At 38.7% G+C, this 21,693-nt stretch overlaps 1 protein-coding gene across 1 annotated transcript in view; it reads left to right on the top strand.

Annotated features, from left to right (window-relative positions):
* Nucleotides 1–21,693, top strand: part of RYR2 (ryanodine receptor 2) — a 582,989-nt gene that overhangs the window by 220,042 nt on the left and 341,254 nt on the right. Inside the window, exons 18-23 of the mRNA XM_052640524.1 lie at nt 10,930–11,048; nt 11,616–11,749; nt 13,166–13,407; nt 17,716–17,908; nt 18,998–19,214; nt 20,895–20,999. Coding sequence (XP_052496484.1) covers nt 10,930–11,048; nt 11,616–11,749; nt 13,166–13,407; nt 17,716–17,908; nt 18,998–19,214; nt 20,895–20,999 — 1,010 coding nt within the window. The remainder of the gene's footprint in view (nt 1–10,929; nt 11,049–11,615; nt 11,750–13,165; nt 13,408–17,715; nt 17,909–18,997; nt 19,215–20,894; nt 21,000–21,693) is intronic.

Raw genomic sequence — 21,693 nt, 5'->3', positions numbered from 1 at the left:
TTCTACTCTGTGGCTTATTTCCAGTTTTTCCATGCAGACCCTCAACAAATTTGGTTCAATCCTGGAAAGCCCTTGGCATGAGCCATGATCAGAAAGTAGGACAGTTAAGTTTGATCCCAGATGGAGCTCTCATAGTTTTAGAAGCCAAGTAAGAAGCATGTAAGTCTCATGATAAAAAGCAAACTGTGAGGAGCATGTTCCCCCATCCCAGCACGTGGACGCTTCCAATATCATTAAGTTCTTTCCAGACACTTCGTTACATCCTCCGATTTTTCTTGCTCATGAGGATATAAACAGTTCAGGAAATTACAGCCATAAACATTTTAAGGCAAATGGCTCTGGGAGTAGGGTTTACAGCAAGATCGTGTAAAAGCCTTTCACACCTGATTCAAGGCTGGTTTTTGTGTATGTGTGTGTTTGCCTGATATATAGGATTCACTCAGTTTTTTAGTTCCTTTAAAATGAAACTGTTCCGTATATACATGTAGATGTAGTGTGTTCTTGGGAGGAGGTGAGTTCAGGGTCTCCCAATGTCAATTTTAATCTTTCAGTTCAGTCGCTCAGTCATGTCCGACTCTTTGTGACCCCATGGACTGCAGCACACCAGGCACGCCAATGTCACTACCTTGAACCAGAACCTTGAAATATTTTCTTCTTTAAAAGTTTTGTGTGCTCCTTTCATTGAGTGGACAAAATTTTGCAAGAGAAGAACAGTTGACCCTTGAACATCATGGGCTCCTGGTTGCCGACTCTCTGTGCTATTGAAAATCCATGTGTAACTTTACAGTTGGCTCTGTATGTGCAGTTCCACATCCACAGATTAAATCAGCCTTGGATCGTGTACCACTGTAGTACATATTTAGTGAACAAAATCCACACAGAAGTGGACTTGCCAGTTCAAACTGAGTTGTACATACTCCAGCAATAACTTGCACTAACAACCTGATGGGATAACTTCTGATATTTTTTGAAATATATGTATTATACCAATAAATATACTTTACATAGTTGCAATCCTAATATATATCCAGTTTTGTATCTACTTTTGAAAGTTTATATTATACATTTCTGTGTCATCATTAGAAACTTCACAAGTCATTTCTATAAAAGTTATTATGTTGCAGAAACCAGTACTCAAGAAACCAAGCACCACACTCAGAGAGTTGGAGAACTCAGGCAGACCCAGAGGAGTAACACTCCAAGCTCTGAGCCCTGAACAAAGGGGTTACAGAGTTTTTATAGACAGACTGTAGTGGGCAGCACTAGCTGTTACTAGGCTGGTTTAAATTAAGGGGTCTTGTGTGCGCAGGAACAGTGGTCACGATGGGCAGGGGAATGCCTGACCTGGACAGGCATGATTAAGCAGGTTTGCAGGGGCTGGGCGATTGCAAAGAGCAGGGCAAGGGTGAGTGAGATAAACTCCAGTTCCTAGGATTGCAAATCCTGACTTTGAGACTACATGACCTACGTGATCCAGACTTTGCAAGGGGCAAGGTGAGTTACAGAGGCAAAAGGAGGTAAAATTTTAACTATTCCTCTTCATTCCCTGCTCTTGATGCTTCTGTCACTTGTTGTAGAAAGCATCATCTCATGTTTTGGTAGGATATTCAGAGCTCCCCTTCGTTTAGGGGGCTATATTGAGCTATTCTCATTTGTAACTTTATGGATTCAATCCGAGAGGTTGTGAACTGGGTAATTGCATTGAGAATACAGGGCCAAACAAGACTGCCACAAAAAACATGAAGAGAGGACTGGCTAAAGGGAGAAATCGCAATGTTCAGCTCCAGATATTGTTCCAGTTACCCCAGGAGTTTGCTGGTTCCTGTCTCCTTTTTATGATCCATTGATATTTTGATAGCCGGATCCTCAAGCTTCTACCATGTGCTGACCAGCCAGCTGCTGGAGTGTGGCTGGAGCAAGGCTGTAGAATCCTTAAGCTTCTGTGGTGCATTGACTAGTAAGCTCCCAGAGCGACTAGAGCAGGGCTCAGCATCCTTCATGGGTGAGGGTCATTGTTTTTGGAACCAGCCCTTGAGGAGGTTTTGGGGGTCCTGAACTGCTTTCCAGGTGTCCTCATCACAGGAAGTCGCTGCCTTCTTGACTCTGGTGTGGTGGATCTGAGGGATGACATCTGTAACTTTATCAGCAGTAGGGGTTGTCAGGATGACCGTGTGAGGGCCTGTCCAATCTGGCTGAAGTGGTTCCTTTTTCCCATCTTTAACCATACCTCATCTCCTGGCTGATAGGGGTGAACCCAGTTGCCCAGTGGAATGGGCAATATGGTGGAAGGCTTCTCCCAATGCCTGGAGGTGTTGGAACATCTCCAGGTCAGCTAGTTGTTGGTGGTCTCCCTTGAGTGTTTTTAATCACTGGGGGTGGTCTCCCGTATAAGATCTCAAAGGGAGAATAGCCTGAGGACCTTGGGGTTCATTTATGGAGGGCAGTGAGAGTCCACAGAATAAGGCAGCTTGTTCTAGCACTGTCTAGGTGTTGGCTGGGGGATATTCTTGTCGTACTAGTACTTGGAGAAACAAACTTATCAAGAAAGTTAAAGATATATTGCCCAAAGATTAATAGATGTAGGAAAGCTGCTGAGGTGCTAGCTAGGAGAACCAGTCCAGACATTGGTTTGCAATTCTCTAGGTATGAGAAGATGGAAGAATTTGGACTCATACAAATCTTTACCTGAAAACATCTGACTATCTGAGGGCCTGTTTTTCTGGATTTTCCCAGAGCACAGAGTGCCTTATTTCTTGTCTCCACGCTGAACTCCTTTCAAGGGGGTGTTGAAGGTCAGCATCTTGTAGTGGTCATGACTCAATCTTTGTAGAGGTAGCTGGCAAGGGCTAACTTCCAGTCAGCAGGGCCCCTTTATAGCCACATATTTGACCATGTTTGGGGGCATTTCATGGTCATTGTGTCCCGTGGTGCTGGAAAGGCTCTTTCCCAGGTCTAACAAAGATTCCATTGACAGGCCACTCAATGTGTTGTCAGTAGACCAGGCCTTGTAAGTAGCAAAAGTCTCTGGATCGTACCTGTCTTACTAACCTCTTGGTCCAGGAAAATATTTCCTCTTGTTGCTTCTTTCATATCTAGAGTTACATTATTATAATTATTGATCTCATATGGAACTGCATATCAGCATTTTATCACAGGATCAGTCACACCTTTGGTAACATAAGATATAATCTTCTGAAACAAGCTACATAGAAAATAATATAGCTAGCAGCCATAAGTAAGTTCACAAGCAAGAATTTAAGTCAAGAACTTTTATTGAGTATAGCCCGGTATACCCCAGGTCATCTGTCTTCATTAAATGATTATAGCCAAGTGTTAATGGAAAGAAATAGAGGAAAACAACAGAATGGGAAGGACTAGAGATCTCTTCAAGAAAATTAGAGATACCAAGGGAACATTTCATGCAAAGATGGGCTCAATAAAGGACAGAAATGGTATGGACCTAACAGAAGCAGAAGATATTAAGAAGAGGTGGCAAGAATACACAGAAGAACTATATAAAAAAGATCTTCATGACCAAGATAATCATGATGGTGTGATCACTCACCTAGAGCCAGACATGGTGGAATGTGAAGTCAAGTGGGCCTTAGAAAACATCACTACGAACAAAGCTAGTGGAGGTGATGGAATCCTGGTTGAGCTATTTCAAATCCTGAAAGATGATGCTGTGAAAGTGCTGCACTCAATATGCCAGCAAATTTGGAAACCTCAGCAGTGGCCACAGGACTGGAAAAGGTGAGTTTTCATTCCAGTTCCAAAGAAAGGCAATGCCAAAGAATGCTCAAACTACCACACAGTTGCACTCATCTCACACGCTAGTAAAGTAATGCTCAAAATTCTCCAAGCCAGGCTTCAGCAATACGTGAACCGTGAACTTCCAGATGTTCAAGCTGGTTTTAGAAAAGGCAGAGGAACCAGAGATCAAATTGCCAACATCTGCTGAATCATGGAAAAAGCAAGAGAGTTCCAGAAAAACATCTATTTCTGCTTTATTGACTATGCCAAAGCCTTTGACTGTGTGGATCACAAGAAACTGTGGAAAATTGTTCAAGAGATGGAAATACCAGACCACCTGACCTCCCTCTTGAGAAACCTGTATGCAGGTCAGGAAGCAACAGTTAGAACTGGACATAGAACAACAGACTGGTTCCAAATAGGAAAAGGAGTATGTCAAGGCTGTATATTGTCACCCTGCTTATTGAACTTCTATGCAGAGTACATCATGAGAAACGCTGGGCTGGAAGAAGCACAAGCTGGAATCAAGATTTCCGGGAGAAATATTAATAACCTCAGATATGCAGATGACACCACCCTTATGGTAGAAAGTGAAGAGGAGCTAAAGAGCCTCTTGATGAAAGTGAAAGAGGAGAGTGAAAAAGTTGGCTTAAAGCTCAACATTCAGAAAATGAAGATCATGGCATCCAGTCCCATCAGTTCAGGGGAAATAGATGGGGAAACAGTGGAAACAGTGTCAGATTTTATTTTGAGGGGCTCCAAAATCACTGCAGATGGTGACTGCAGCGTATCAATTAAAAGACGCTTACTCCTTGGAAGAAAAGTTATGACCAACCTAGAGAGCATATTTGAAAGCAGAGACATTACTTTGCCAACAGAGGTCCGTCTAGTCAAGGCTATGGTTTTTGCAGTGGTCATGTATGGATGCAAGAGTTGGACTGTGAAGAAAGCTGAGTGCCGAGGAATTGATGCTTTTGAACTGTGTTGTTGGAGAATACTCTTGAGAGTCCCTTGGACTGCAAGGAGTCCAACCAGTCCATTCTGAAGGAGATCAACCCTGAGATTTCTTTGGAAGGAATGATGCTAAAGCTGAAACTCCAGTACTTTGGCCACCTCATGCAAAGAATTGACTCAGTGGAAAAGACCCTGATGCTGGGAGGGGTTGGGGGCAGGAGGAGAAGAGGACGACCGAGGATGAGATGGCTGGATGGCATCACTGACTCGATGGACGCGAATCTGAGTGAACTCTGGGAGTTGGTGATGGACAGGGAGGCCTGGCATGCTGTGATTCATGGGGTCACAAAGAGTCGGACACGAGTGAGCAACTGAACTGAACTGAATCCCCTCATTGTACATCATGAAGCATCTGACCTTTATCCAAAGACTGAGATAAGCTTTAGAAACGATCTTAAGAGTGTTCTTTTTAATAACTTAATTAAACCTTTTAGCAATATAACATAACAAGAAACTATCTCACAAGTGAGATAGTAAGCACAGACCTTAATTAACAAAACTAGAACTTAATATTTAGTAAAACATAATTTTTTCTGTTTTTGAAGAACTCACTGTGAGGGTATTAGCAGTGTAGCCAGGTAAGGCTTTAACCCATAAACTAAAAATGAGGTCTGTCAGGGAGCTGGGAAAAGCCAAGCAGCTGTCTTGGATTTCCCATAGCCCTGGCTCTTTGATTTTCAGCTGTTGTTTATCCATTTTTAATTTCCTGATTTAAGAGCAAGCTATCACCATGTTTTAAGGACATCAAGATAGCAAAAGTCTAACCATGTGGGGTTTTTTTTTGTAGAAGCAGAATGAGCTTTGTCTACATGTAGCATAATCTTAAATAATGTTTATTTACATTACCAAAGAAATAAAAAGACTTTAAAAACATATATATCACTTAAAGGAAAGAAATTCATAATCTGTTATCAAAAGCTGTATTTTAAGAAAACTTCGTTCTCTAAACAGAAAGAAGACCAAATTCCAGTCCGGTACAAGCTTACAGTTAATAACAAAATTTGTTTATCTGTTTAATCGTAGAAAGTCTTTTCCACAAATCTTGAAGAACTAGCCATCAGATCTATATGAATTTCACATAATTTTAGAATATCTATATCAGCAACATCAACCATACAGCATAACCTGAAAAGATTTTTCACCCCTTTAACAGTACTTCCCATGTAATTTAACATCTTCAGTGAACCCAGGTAGCTTAATACCCCTTTGGGATGTCTCAGGCGCCCTCTGAAGCATCCCAAAGTTAGCTAGAAGTCAAGTTATTTAGGAAGTTTTATCAGTAAATACCAAAAGGGTTTATAACAGTCACGTAGGATCATATAAGTTACTGTGAAATAATAGTTATTTATTTAGCCAAAGTTAACAAAAGATTTCAAAGGTAAATATAGAACAGAGCATTTAAGAGGTAAAAAAACTTAAATCTATTATTAAAAGCATTCAAGATCTGAAGAAAGTATGTCCTCTTAACAGAGAGAAAGGCTGAATTTAGGTTTTTGCACCAGCTTACTTTAAACTCATTTAGGTAAGCTTAATTAAATTTATTTTAAACTTAGTCCTAACCATCTACAAAACTTTTTCAGGGTTCACCTTCCACAAACCTTTTAATCACTTTCTGTAACAACCACCTGTAAGTCAGACCTACTTTCTTTTCCCTTTATAAAATGTAATTTTATTTTTTATATCTTCTTTATTAAAAACATACATCCTACTTTCTTATTAGATCAGCAAGCAAACATTGATACTAATATTTAATATTGATATTTAATATTGACTATTTCCCAATTCACTTGAATTTGAAATTTATTTAGGTTAATTTTTCTTATATTTAGAATTGTTTGATTTGTAAGTGCTTACTTTTCTTTAGGCCAATTAAATTAGAACTCATTTACAACTTCAACAATATTATCAGAAAAAAGACATACACTAAGACATACATAAATCCAGACAGACAGACTGACAGAGATCTTATAGTTTTCTGTTTGATATTTAAAATATCTCTTTGGCCACCCCCCCCTCCACCCTTTTTTTTTCCCACTTCACATTCTAATTTGCCCAAGGGTGAGGTCTCAGGCAAAGCTGGCTGTGTATTTCAAGGACATGGAAAGGGTTAACTTCAAGCTTTTCCCTGGGCAGGTCTTTTTACAAGCTAGTTGTTTTTAATTGCATATGCAAGAAGAATTGGTTTTGCAGTTTCCAAAAAGAAAAAATTCTCTCATTCCATTCAGTTCACAATCAGGCACTCACAATCATTCAGAGGTTATAATAATGCCTCCCTTCTCCTGAGTCCCCAGGTTTCCTTAACTGTTGCACTCTTCCTGGGAGCCCCAAGGTTATCAGTCATGATGCCTCCCTTCCTCCTGAGTCCCCAGGTCTCCCTATCCGATGCTCCATTCCTGGGAGCCCCAAGGAGGTGATCAGTCATTGGGGTAGGTTCCCGCTTGGGGACCAGCCCTGGGGCCTCACCTTATCCTGTGGCCATTCCTGGTGAGTTGGTCCGTCCCTCCACTGAGTCCAGTTGGGGCACAGCTGTTGGGAGAGTCAGAACATTGGTCCAAAAGAGACCCTGAATACCATCAGGCGAGGCGCCTCCTTGTTTGTCTCAGGGTTCCTTCACTCCAGCCAGGCCAAGCCACCAGTCAGGCTGCTCAAGGGGCCGGCGTGGTTGGAATCTCGCTGGGGCCTCCAGAAATGTTGCAGAAACCAGTACTGGAGAAGCTAAGCACCACACTCGGAGAGTTGGAGAACTCAGGTTTATTACGCCGGCAGGCCCAGAGGAGTTCACAAGCTCTGAGCCCTGAACAAAGGGATTACGGAGTTTTTATAGACAGACTGTAGTGGGCAACGCTAGTTATTTTAAACTAAGGGGTTTAAAATAAGGCTGGTTTAACCTAAGGGGTTTTCGCACGTGCGGGAACAGTGGTCAAGATGGGGAGGGTGATGCCTGGCCTGGACAGGCATGATTAAGTAGGTTTGCAGGGGCTGGGCGATTGCAAAGAGCAGGACAAGGGTGAGTGAGAGAAACTCCAGTTCCTCCTATTGCAAGTCCCCACTTTCTGAGACTACATGACCTACATGATCCAGACTTTGCAAGGGGCAAGGTGAGTTACAGCAGCAAAATTTTAACAGTTACAGCAGGTAACATTTTAAATTTCCTCAATTAAATTTATGAAATAAATTTTTGTCTTATTTGGGTTTTTTTTTTTAACACTGTGTAGCATGCTCATAATTCTTTCATTTAAATAATTCTGTTATAATCTACCAAGGTTTCAAGTTTTTCTTTGAGAAGCTCACCGTAAAATTTTATGTGATATTGCCATTCCTGGGTCTTATTCAGTGAATTTAAAATTTAAATGTTAAATCATCTTTTGTCAACTATTGCCATTATAATGTTAAGCATTGTTTCCTCTCGTTTTTTACACAGGCTTTTGAGGCATATATCAGGGTCACAGAGGTTGACACGACTGAAGTGACTTAGCAGCAGCAGCAGCAGCAGCAGCTGTCAGTCTTGCTAGTCTTGACTTTTTGAAAATTATTCTTTTGGTGTTTCTAATTTGTTTCCCTTTACGAATTTCTTATTATGAAACAAAAAACAGTTTACCTGCATTTTATTCCAACATTTGAAATTAAAAACTGTTTTCTTCCACTTTTTATTTTCAGAATCAGAGCTTTTGACTTAAAGATTAATGACAACCTAGAAGTTGAGTTATGTTTGTTTTGTGGGAATTTGTAGGACTTCAGGCCTGGGAGACAGCATCTCAAGTAACTCTGAGAGAAGTGCTTCTAGGAGGCAAGGGGAGGAGCCAGGGCAGGCAGTCTGAACATTAAAATATTATTGTTAATTAAAGAAAACCACATATACCAACTTGAGGAATTTACAGTTTTTCTATACATGGGAAGGTGCCAGAGTCTGGGCTAATGAAATCTTTCCTTTGATATGTAACCTCACCTCTCTGGGTTTTTCACATCCTGAGCTCCCTTGGGGCTCACCTTAGGAAGTGGCTGCAGCCTGATGGCTGTTGTATCGCAGATATTCTTCTCCTTCCTGAGTGCCCTTAGGGCTCACCAGCTCATCTTGGAGGGCTGGAATTGCTGATGACTGTGACATCCTTATTTATTGATATGGCAGGAAAATTTTCATTTCTCAGTGGCAGTTAGTTCGTTTCAACTGTTTGCTTATTTGTTGGATCTGATATGGCTCCATTGGAAAAAAAAATTTGATAACTCAAAACTCTGAAAACCCATTAAAATAGGCTGAACAGGAGAAAAATCAGAGATTTCTTTTCACATTGCTATTCTTGCATTTTTGATATGTGTTGTTCTTTCCAAGAATTTAGTCTTTAACCTTGTCTAATATACTTATATATGTAAATGCTGTTGGCTTTCATGCATGTTTATTTACAGAAATAATTGATTTTTTAAAATCTTCTACCTGTTTTTTCTTAATGATTACATTTTATATCAGAGATTGGTAAACTTTTTATGTAAAAGGCCAGATAGTAAATATTTTAGGCTCTGGGATCACAGGACTTTGTTGCTATAGCCACTCAACTCTGCCTTTTTAGTGCAAAGGCACCCTTTGTATTATTTGATGTTTCTCATGCTTTGGAGACTAAGAAACATTTTCTACTGTAAACATCCAGGAGAGTGATTGAGCTCCATTGGTTAGGATGCACTGCTGCAGAGTCATACTTTTAGTGCCAAGAAGATGTGTCAATGAATGGATGTGTATACACAGTACAACTTTATTTATAAATATAGGCATCCATGTGCTCTATAGTAATATGAAATAAGAAGAAAACAAAAAACATCAGAATGACTTATGACATCAGGATGACTAATCTATTAAAAATGCTTTTCCCTTTCTGTTATTTTAGTTTCTTTGTGCTTGGAATAAAGGAGTTTATTTTATTGCTTACTTTTTTAATAGCAGAGATAACTTCCATAACTTTATATAAAAATCTTCTTTAATTTATCCATTAGTCTATTGTACAATTATTTTCTAGTCTCTTTGATTTTCAACTGGCATGGATTTTTGGGATACAACAACAGATATTGAACCACACCAAAAATTAATTTAACCTTTTTGGGTATTTTTTTTTTCACTGAATTTACATCTGTATATTTTGAAGAATTAAGTCATTGGTGAAGAAACTAGCATTAACAGCCCTTGTAATGGATTGGGGTTCAGATCAAGTGTCATTTGTGACAATTATAGTGAATTACTTCTATACAATTTGTACACCTGAGTACTTTACATTTCTGTTCTGAGAAAGTGATCTCCATTTGAAACGAATAAACCTTTCTACAAGGTTCCTTTGAGATCCTTCTTAGTACTAGGTAGCTCTCAGACAGTGATCACATGTTCTAAATGTTATGTTTAATTGCTGCAAATGAACTACATTTCACTGTTGACAAGGCAGCCTTGCTTTGAAAATATAAATACACATGGACACATTTAACTTTGCAATTTCACAGTAAAATTTCTGATAATGAGATTTATTTCTTATTTCTGTTTTAAACCATAAGAAAATATATATTCTATTTTGTCCTCTCTGATGACTAATGCCCCAAAATATCACCATTCTTATTCAGGTTTTATATACTGTATTTTTCTTTTTGTGTAATCTTGTATATTTCTCTTGTTCTGTAAACCAAGAAACAATCTCCAGAAGAATGTAATGATCTCCATGGGTTAGATGCATTGGTGCAGAATTATGCTTTTAGCGTCTGAAATCTTCCTAAACTGGCCATAATCTACCCCTTCCATCTCCTACTGGCTTTGTACCTCAGGCACATCAGCTCTGCCCAGCATACAAGATTTCAGTCAGCCCATGTTTCCTATCTGGAAAATGGTCATGTATGAGTTCTCTGTGGCCCTGCTTAAATGTTACGTTCTTTCATTTCTCTCTAGGCAGAGTTACCTGCTTACTTAGCCGAACACTGTATATTTGCCTTGTTCTCATTTGTTATCATATTTGGTTATCGGCCCTGCCTCCCAGACACCAGCTGTCCCTTATCACAGATATTCAGAGACAAACATATTGAGCACATAATTATACTACATCCAGTCAACACCTCAATAAACACCTAGAGAAGAGGAAAGTCACTGATCATTGTAGACTAGTTAATCATATTTTCCCCCTTTCTTTATTTTCTGTTTAGGTATTCTTGAAGTTTTACACTGTGTGTTAGTAGAAAGTCCGGAAGCTCTAAACATTATTAAAGAAGGCCATATAAAATCCATTATCTCACTTTTAGACAAGCATGGAAGAAATCACAAGGTGAGTGAACCATTTTATTGCCTGAAATGAATTCTGGAATAAATTCAAACATACTCTTTATTGGTTTTGCCATACATTGACGTGAATCCACCACGGGTGTGCATGCGATCCCAAACATGAACCCCCCTCCCACCTCCCTCCCCACAACATCCCTCTGGGTCATCCCCGTGCACCAGCACCGAGCATGCTGTATCCTGCATCAGACATAGACTGGTGAAACCAATACAGTATTGTAAAGTCAAATAAAGTAAAAATAAAAATTAAAAAAAAATTAAAAAAAAAGAAAACATACTCTTTAAAAAGATAATTTTTAAAAGGTGTGTCATTTTCCATGTTTTTCACTTTTTAATTTCAATCAGATAATACTGTGTAGAGCTTATGCATAGCACCAGTGGGAGAATGGAGCAGTTCTCAGTTTGTGGACAATAAGTGGACACGTTACTATCATGTTTAAAGTGACTGGGTCAGTGGTACCTGGAGGGAATGTGTTTCTGTTTGTGGAAATTACTGCTGATGCTTGAATCTGAAAGGGAATGAGAGCCAGCTGAAAGGGATTTCACTTTTCAGGTTCTGGATGTCCTATGCTCTCTCTGTGTTTGCCATGGAGTAGCAGTCCGTTCTAACCAGCATCTCATCTGTGACAATCTTCTGCCAGGAAGAGACCTGTTATTGCAGACACGCCTTGTGAACCATGTGAGCAGGTAGGTTCAGATAGACCGTGCCACCAAATTGGTTGTATAATAAGAATTCAGATATCCAAAATACAATAAATTCCACAAATCAGTGAAACTACATTTCCAGTTAGATTTACTTTCCAAGGTGTCAGAGATTCATTGGGTACTCTGTGCCAGCCACAATGCCAGATTCTGTATAAGCATTCTACACTGTTTGTGTGTGAATGAACTATTACTATTATCCATGTTTTATAAATTAAAATTTTTGAACTGAAAATGAGACTTGAGTCTAATTCCAGAGATTGAGCTCTTAACCACCATGTTATAATGCCTTCCATATGTAATAATGATAATATTGAATATAATTAAGAAGATATTATATGTGATAGCAATGACTTTGATACACTTAGCATAGTGTTTAGCAGCTATCCAGGAAACACTTGCTACTTCACCATGTTTCAAACAAAAATGTGGGGTTTAGTATGTATTTCTCCTCTGTGTTTTTTTTTTTAAACACAAATATATATTGTGCGTTTTTTTTTTTTAAGATTGATTTGAGACTTCCTTTATTGTTCTTTCTACACTAGACCTGTTGTTAATGAGTGGTGTTCCTGAGACTTTCTCTAATCCCTAATGTTAATTTAGGGTTAGGATCCCTTCATAAAATGCAATTAAAATACAACTAACTAGAGACTCTTCACAGCGAGACAGAGAGAATAACAAAGATGATTCCTCACTTTGGTTCCTTCACTCAAGGCTATGGCTTGCATCAGCCTTAAACCCTGTATGACAAAAAAGCTTAGCTTAGGAAAATGTCTCTATGTCCTGCTGCTAAGGCGCGTCAGTCGTGTCCGACTCTGTGCGACCCCTTAGACGGCAGCCCACCGGGCTCCCCCGTCCCCGGGATGCTCCAGGCAAGAACACTGGAGTGGGTTGCCATTTCCTTCTCCAGTGCATGAAAGTGAAAAGTGAAAGTGAAGTTGCTCATTAGTGCCTAACTCTTAGCACTCTATGTCCTGGATTAGTAATAACTCCATTAATTCTGGGGCCTGATGCTACCGTGAGTGTCTCCCCTTAAATATGGCTTATGATGTAAAAATAGGTTGAAGAACAGTTAAGAAAAACTGTAGTAGACTGTTGAGTGATGTAACCAAATTTTCCCAAAGGCAAACATAAGTCACTGAACATTAACTGTAAGACTGGCTTGTTAGAGTAGACTTCAGTGATTGTTTCAATAATTTGTTGCACTTAAGGAAACATTGGGTTGCCCAAAAAAGTCAATAAGGTTTTTCGGTACAATGTTTTGGAAACCCAAACAAACTTCTTGGTCGATGGAGTGCATGTTTGAGGAGCAGGACTAATTCAGGATAGCATGATGTAATAAATTGAGACAATGAAAGGTTTATGTGGATTTTCTCACATGCTGTTCCCATCTCTTCAAAGCATGAGACCCAATATTTTTCTGGGTGTCAGTGAAGGATCTGCACAGTATAAGAAGTGGTATTATGAGTTGATGGTGGACCACACTGAGCCATTCGTGACTGCTGAAGCCACTCACCTGCGAGTGGGTTGGGCTTCCACAGAGGGGTACTCACCCTACCCTGGAGGGGGTGAAGAGTGGGGTGGAAATGGTGTCGGAGATGACCTCTTCTCCTACGGATTTGATGGCCTTCACCTCTGGTCAGGTAAGTACCATCCGTTTTCCTTCACAGTATTCTCGAAGGAAATCTTTTGCCTTTACTGTATATTTCCATAACCTATTTGTGTGGCTCATGTCAGATACATTGACTTCAAAAATGCAACACTACAGTGATGAAAGAGGTAAGTCAAAAGCAAAATTTCACTAAAGGAAAAAGAAAACTCTTACAATTATAGTACATCTCCAAAAGACTTCATTGTGTATGAATGATATATATCAGAAATGGCATTCTGATTCACGAATTGAATGCAAAAACTTAAATGTTTCCTACTTGCTTTAGTTGGAATGCTTTAGTGCAATGCTTCAGTTTCCAGTATAAACAGGAACCAAAAAAAAAAAATCCTGGAAAATAATCATAATAAAAAGACTAAGTTTCATCTCTTGGTTGATAGTTTCATGTCAGGAATGGGTAAGTTATTTAACTGTACTATGAGGAAACAGTCCAAAATCAAATGATGTGTTGTTTCAGAAGTGTGGAGCTGTTAAAAAATAAATGTATAGCTCGTTTCACTAGCTAACAACCCTAAGCTTTAATGATTGAACATATATTAAAAATTAGTAATATATAAAAATATACTCTTTTCTGATTTATTAAAAAGATTTGATTGGCTCTGTTTAAAAGTTTAGCTTTTAATTATATAGATACTAGATTTCATCTGGATTCTGCAGACTTATGCTTATATTCATAAAGCTGCATTTAGAATGAATCCAAACTGGTTTTATAACACATTTAACCTATAGAAGGAGGCTCCTGGGTGGCGCTAGTGGTAAAGAATGTTGCCAACACAGGAGACTTGAGAGACGCACGTTCGATCCCTTGGTTGGGAAGGTCACCTGGGTAGGAAATGGCAACCTGCTCTAGTATTCTTGCCTGGAAAACTCTGTGGACAGAGGAGCTGGTGGACTACAACAGAGTTGGACGTGATTAAGAACACACAACCTACCGAAAATATGCAGAGGTTTCTTACATTACAAAAGTTAAACTTTACCTCTTATGGGCAAATCAAATGATATTCATTTATTAATGCTGTATAAATCATAAATTATGAAAAGATATTTTAATTTAAATTTAATGAAAGCCTATGAGTCTGTGGTAAGGGGGTTTATAAATGAAAGCACTCTATATTTGTGTTGAACAGAAATGTTTACTAAATATTCCCTTTATTCAGTGCCAACAGCTCAGTAGCCTGGAAGAGATGAAGCTGTATTTTGGATATTTTGTCTAACCTGTGGGGCACTGGTTGGGGCCCAGGCTACATCTTATACACTGTGTACTGTGCTGGTCAGAAAGAGTCACAGTGCTCGTTCCAAAACTTTTCTACTGACCAAAAAGGCAAAGAGCCCTAATTCAGAAGACCTGACAAACATAAAATAGAATTAAAGTCTGTTTTATAATACATTTCAACTATTGTCCTTTAGAGGTCATCCTCTCTCTGTACCTTCACACATCACTGCACACAAAATGGGTCTTCAGGTGGATGAATGAAACAGGTTCACTTGTTTTCTCATTACATAGAATTTAGGGGAAAACAAAACATGACTCTGTTTTTATTTTCTTTTAATGCTGCATTGCATCTAATTTCAGCCATATAACTTCACTTCAGTAAATAGTGAAGTTTGCATTTAGTTTGAAGCTTTTTCTATCAATACAGGGAAGAACTCAGAGTTTCTGGAATTGGACTGTGTCCATTATGCCTTTTATGACTAAGTGTCTGTTAAATAGAATGATAGAAAGAAAGTGAAGTCGCTCAGTCATGTCTGACTCTTTGCGACCCCTTCGACTATAGCCTACTAGGCTCCTCTGCCCATGGAATTTTCCAGGCAAGAGTACTAGAGTGGGTTGCCATTTCCTTCTCCAGGGGATCTTCCCAACCCAGGGATTGAATCCGGGTCTCCCGCATTGCAGGCAGACTCTTTACCATGTGAGCCACCAGGGAAGCAATAAGAGCAACAAAAACATTCTGTGAATCTATCACAGAAAGGAGGATAGGTTGTGGAATTTCAGGAGAAAGTCACCTTGAAACTTTAATTTATATCAAGAGAACATACTTGACTGTTTTTCCAAATGGCAAGAGAATATGTGCTCTACCATGCCTGTAGTTGATTGCTGTGTTCTCTTAAGCTACTGGGATTGCTTGTTAATTTTAGATTCATGATCAATAAAGGCAGATCTAAATGAATTGGCTTCTGACTGAGTTACCATGGTTAAATTCATTTTAAGTTGCATAATCTTCTCAGGTTCACTCTCCTATTCCTTTTCTTTCTAATAATTGAGGTAGAATTTAAAGTATTAAGGATCTGCGATTTCTGGGGTCAGGGGGGAAACACTTAGCTTTTTGTGATTGGAGAGTAGAGTTGTTCCTTGGTACCAGAGTTTGGTTTGTCAGCGAAAGTTTTGATCTCTGTTTTCGTTTCTTCTTCCCACCTTAAACTTTGCACGGCATTGCTGTGTTCCTCTTCGAGGAATAATGATTCTGTTTCTAGCATCCACATCTTCTGTATATTAGGGTCAATAGTGTGAAAAAAATCTCGGTGCTTTGAAGAATTTAGGTATAACAGAGTGAAGGAATGTCAGAGAATAGTACAGGACAGAAAGGTAAGGATTCTCTCATAGGACCTGTGAAAAGCCCACTGCTATCTTCCTTTCTGGCTAATGTAGAAAATACGAATGTAGTTCTCATGTTGATTTGATGCACCCTTTAAGTCATAAATGCAACTAGGAATGCTTCCTAACAGATTCAGCAGTGTCAGTGCCACTGAAACCAAGGGCTTAGGTTGGTTGCTAGTGATCTTTCCTCTCTAACCTAATTGTTTCAGGCATTACAAAACAGTTTACCATGGGGACTGGTAGGTAGTCATTAGTTCTGGCATACTCATTCCTCAGACTGAACAATATACTTGGATTATAGTAAATATCTGTTGACTGCTTCCCAGGTGGCTCAGTGGTAAGGAGTCTTCCAGGTAATCTACCTGGAGGGGAAATGTCTACCCACTCTAATGTTCTTGCCTGGGAAATCCCATGGACAGGGGAGCTTGGTGACTATAGTCCGTGGGCTTGCAAATGAGTCGGACATGACTTAATGACTAAACAGTAACAAGTATCTGTATAACCGCATTATCAGCTACAGATCTTGATACAGACAGGAATACAGACCTTTGTCTGTGAGTTCTGTTGCTTTTTGCATGATTTTCTTAAACAATTCCCTTTATTGTATCGAGGAAATTCTAGAGGGACCACTTCATAATGAATTTACTACTTGCAAATTTGAATATTGGTAAGATTAAAAATCTACATATTTTATCATGTAGATCTGCCCTACTATTGGCGTTTCAACATATTGTTGGTGAAAATCTGGACATGCTAGAAATTTTAAATAGGTGTTATAAAAAATTCAAAGCTGGCATCATCAAATCTGTTTTTGTTTCTGCTCAAATTGAAAAATACTGTATGTTTACATTTGTGAGCATGTGTGTTTGGGAGAATCTTATCTTCTTGTTTTCTAGTTTGCCCATAGGACTCATAGGCCAAGAAGTTCTGACACAGTCAAGAATGAGTGTAGATCATAGGTTGGCCAGGGCAAGAAATGACATTTATCCAGTATCATTTTCATGGCTCAACTTGTATCCTGCTGTTTCCTACTTAAGAAGCCAACCAAGGTCTTGTAGGAAATAAATTATAGAACAGAAACAAACCAATTGATGTGTATTGTCTCTCAACCATCAATGCACACATGATCATATTTTCTGTTTTCTTCAGTATCCTTTTATGTGTTTATTTTATAAAATAAAGGGAATTTAATCTTTGAGATGGGGGGCTGAAGTGAATACCTTCCATGTCTGAGACTCTGTTCTTGTATAACATTAATTTAATCATAACAACTCTGCAAGGCAATGGCATTTGGTTTACAAGAAATCAAGGCTTATAGAGGTTAAGTAATTTGCTGATGGTAAAGTAGATATCTGACTTACAGTCTTTCCCTAGAGGTTTTCCCCTGACATCATTATGTTATCAACTCTAGGGTGATATCTGTATCAAATACCGTCCATCTGCATGCAAAGTTTTCTGCATATCAGAAGGTCCATTTTACAATAAAAGTAGCATTGCTCCTAAAAAAAGCAACAGTTTTTTTTTTTTTATTAAAGATCTGACATATAATGTGAATATGTATTCAGGATTTATTCTAGGCCAGTACTATTCATTGTCACTGCCTATTCAAATCTCTGACTTGATTTCTGACGATGATTTTCTCTGAGATAAAAAGACATCGTCTTCCTTAAATGTGTTTCCCCACAGGTTGTATTGCCCGGACTGTCAGCTCACCAAACCAGCATCTCTTGAGAACTGATGATGTCATCAGTTGCTGTTTAGATCTAAGTGCCCCAAGCATCTCCTTCCGAATTAATGGACAACCTGTTCAAGGCATGTTTGAGAATTTCAACATTGATGGCCTCTTCTTTCCGGTTGTCAGTTTCTCTGCAGGAATCAAGTTAGTATCGCTGTTTTTTTTGGTCTGTTTGCTTTCTCATTTCCCATTCTTTCACAGAAGACTCTGCACTGCCGTCACACTTGCTTCACTAACCTGCTCTCCTGGGCATCCGTCTACAGGGCATTTTTGCCCTGTAGCAAAATGTTCCTTGAAGCAACAAGCAACCTGTTCCTTGAAGGTTGGAGATAAGATTAATTCAAGAGGGGAATCTCAGGAGGCTGAGTGCTTTGTCCATATATTCAACCATTTAAATAACTCAGTCTAATATCTCTTACTCTATCCAGAAATATTTCCAGTCCACTTAAGTTCACTTCTTTCTTTACTAAGGGTAAATACACAATGTTGGATTAAAAATGTCACTAATTTTTTCATATTTATTTTCATTTTTCTTTTCATTATATTCTGGACTCTACTCCAAATCCCTTCATTTCTACAGAAATGACACATTTTTGGGTGATCAGGTCAAGATGACTCCTTTACTTGTCACCCTCTACTTGTTATACTTGTAAATAATCTGCTTATGATTAGCTGGGTCAAGGTGGTTTTCTCTAACCCTTTGCTTTTTTGCTACTACCAGAAGGAAAGAGTAATTGAAATGATAACTCAGTATCAAGAAGTGTCATTTAAGTTCCCCTAAGAAATTTCACAGGGAAATTGAATGCTACAAAGTGACTGTTTTTTCTTTTTATCAGATCTCATCCAGCCCTGTAATTTTAAGTATTGATATATAGGTATTTAGATCAAGTCTATCTTCCTCTGTTGGTTATTTGGGCACCTTGAGGTATTAAATGACCAAATCCTACAGACAGGTATTTCATTCACATAGGAATATGGTGTATGTGCTTTTATTATTTCTCCAGAGAGTGATAAGTTTTTGCTGAGCAATTAACATAATTTAATCAGGTTTTACTCTTATGATTAGAGGCTCTTAAACTCTCAGTTACTGACTTTATGATGGTTCTTAGGGGAAAAGATGTGACTTCTGACAAAGTTAATTTCATACTAAGAATTTATTCCTTGAATTTTGTTGATTATGAGACTTTTCTGTATGCCAGAGCTATTACTTACCATGACATGCATCCTTTTTAGAGTACGCTTTCTGCTTGGGGGGAGACATGGAGAATTTAAATTCCTTCCTCCGCCTGGGTATGCTCCTTGTTATGAAGCTGTTCTGCCAAAAGAGAAGTTGAAAGTGGAGCACAGCCGAGAGTACAAGCAAGAAAGGACTTACACGCGGGACCTCCTGGGCCCCACGGTTTCCCTGACACAAGCTGCCTTCACACCAATCCCAGTGGACACCAGCCAGGTACCGGCTCATCAGCTGTGATGGCAGCGTTTGAATCACAGCCAGTCCTACATGCAGTGGGTTTCAGACTCCTTGGACTACAACCTATAGGAATGCATTTCACAGTAATACAATTTATATGTATAAGTGAAGCAAGTTTCATAAAATAATGCTTACCTTTACTGTCTCCACTTACTCACTTTGAGTCTGTTCTGTTTTTTTAAAGTGTTTTTAAGTCACTAAATTGATTTGATAATGTACAATTGGACCACAACCTAAGTCAATGCTTACTAATTTTAGAGTGTTTTTTACCTAAGGTAGTAGTGGAATTTTAAATTTCTTCTCCTTGCCTATATACAGTTGCCACTTTAAAGTGATTTAACTGACTTTTATCTCAGGTAGAGTTTGAGATCATAAACTCTAGAGTCAAAATGTCTTGGATCCAGTGCATGCTCTGAGACTTGAAAAAATTACTCATCTCATTGATTGGAATGCTAAGATTCCAATGTATTATTATATATTATTATTATATATTGGATATATTATTCATGCTCTTCTCTTTCATAGATGTGAAATTATCCTGACACTGACACTGAATTAAATATTGTTTTATTTTGATGGTGAAGTAATTTCAGTCCAGTTGGTTAGATATTCATAGTTTGTTCATTAGCTTTCAAAGATCAGAGGCATTGCTCCTGAAGCCTGATACAGAATTAAGAGCAGGCCTCAGACGCCTCTGTGGTTTAGTGCCTTGAAACGTATTTCCTATCTCTCCCTGCCGGCTTTTTATATGATGCATAGCATAAGCATGCTTTGTTCACGGCTCACATTCTGTGTGTATTGCCATTGCTGGAACAAGGCAGGGTATATATGGTGCTTTCAGAGTTGAGCAGTAAGCATGATTAGAGCGTGGAAACGGACTGGAACAGACAGTGAGATTCCATGGTGTCTCTAGCATTTAGGATTTCCTGAAACCTGGATAATCTCTTGTTTCGAAGGGAAGGAGGCAATGCTGGCTTGCTCCCCATGGAAACTCCACCCCATCCATGGACTTTGTAGGCAGTTGCCTGCTCTCTGTGATGAGGGACTGATTGTGGGGCAATGTCTGTGCATCATCAGACATGCACAGCCAACCCCTCACCTTGAAAGTCATTTTGTGTTCTTTATGAAGAGGCCATTAAACTTCCTCTTTTTAAAGGAAACATGTTCAGATTTCCCCCCCTGAGGCTTATATTTAGAAACCACTGAAAGTAACAGAGTTAAGCGATGATAAATCATTGCCATCAGATATTTCTAAACTCAGCAGATTATATATTTTGGACACTGAATTGCCTTCCTCCTGGCCTGTGAATGCTGGCCAGGTTGGTTTAAGAACTCTGGAGTGATTTCTCTTTTTGAATAATGCGTATTCCAGTGATTATCCCACATCCATTAAGACTTTTAATGATAACTGTCCTCAGTAGTCCTGTTTTCTTTCTTTCAAAATTTTGTTCCTAAATTCCCCAAATTGACCTAATAATTATGTAGATACCTAGTTTTATAAATTTAGAATGGATTATCTGGAACCTAGTTGTATGATTACATTTTAATAGTTGAGGAGACGATTTTATTTAGTTCAATTCACAGTCAGAACAGTTAACATTGCATTTTCTTGCATTTGTTTCTGATGCGTGTTTTCTTTTTCTCTTTTTTAAATTTTAGATTGTGTTGCCTCCCCACCTGGAGAGGATACGAGAAAAACTGGCAGAGAATATCCATGAGCTCTGGGTGATGAATAAAATTGAACTTGGCTGGCAGTATGGTCCGGTACATAATTTTGAAATTTATTCTCAGATTCTGTTAATATATCTTTCTGAAAATATTACTTCTTCTCACTCATCCTGCTGTATGGCGACATGAATTGATCTGATTGAGTTTTTTCACCCTAAGCTTTACTTTGTGTGCAGTTTTTCTTTATGAGAGGGAATGACGTTAGTGGTGGGGTCATTGAAGGATGGCTTAGTTGCCTAGACAATTGAAAAGTTATTAATATTCAGGTTGAAAGTTACATTTTTAAAATCAAAGTTAACATATACAGACAATAGGCATTGATTTCTAGGGACCTTAGGAAGAAATTTCATTGAAACTGAAAGTGAAAACTGAAACTGGAAAGAAAGAAGGTAATTTACTGTCCTAACTGATGTTTCTTTTAGTCCCAGTTGTATTTAGTAGTATAAGTCCTCAGGGCAGAGGTTCATAGTTGGTTTCATAAGTGGAAGACAGGCTGAGGAAGAATCATTGCATATGTTTCCAAATGATTATTGTTTAGAGAACTTATAGTTTATCAATAAAATTTAGGTAAAACCAGAACGACTTCCATGTAATACCGGTGTATTATATACCTTTTTTTAGCAGGACTGTGGCAGAGCTTTCACTTTTATGATATTAATAGTCCAACTATCCCAAAGTTTATAACACTTATATTTGACTGAATATAGAAATGAATGTATTCAGCCCAGTC

This window comes from Budorcas taxicolor, chromosome 5 (assembly GCF_023091745.1).
Source record: "Budorcas taxicolor isolate Tak-1 chromosome 5, Takin1.1, whole genome shotgun sequence".
NCBI lineage: Eukaryota > Metazoa > Chordata > Mammalia > Artiodactyla > Bovidae > Budorcas > Budorcas taxicolor.
Note: the sequence above shows the minus strand (reverse complement) of the source record. Positions and strands in the feature narration are given on the sequence as shown.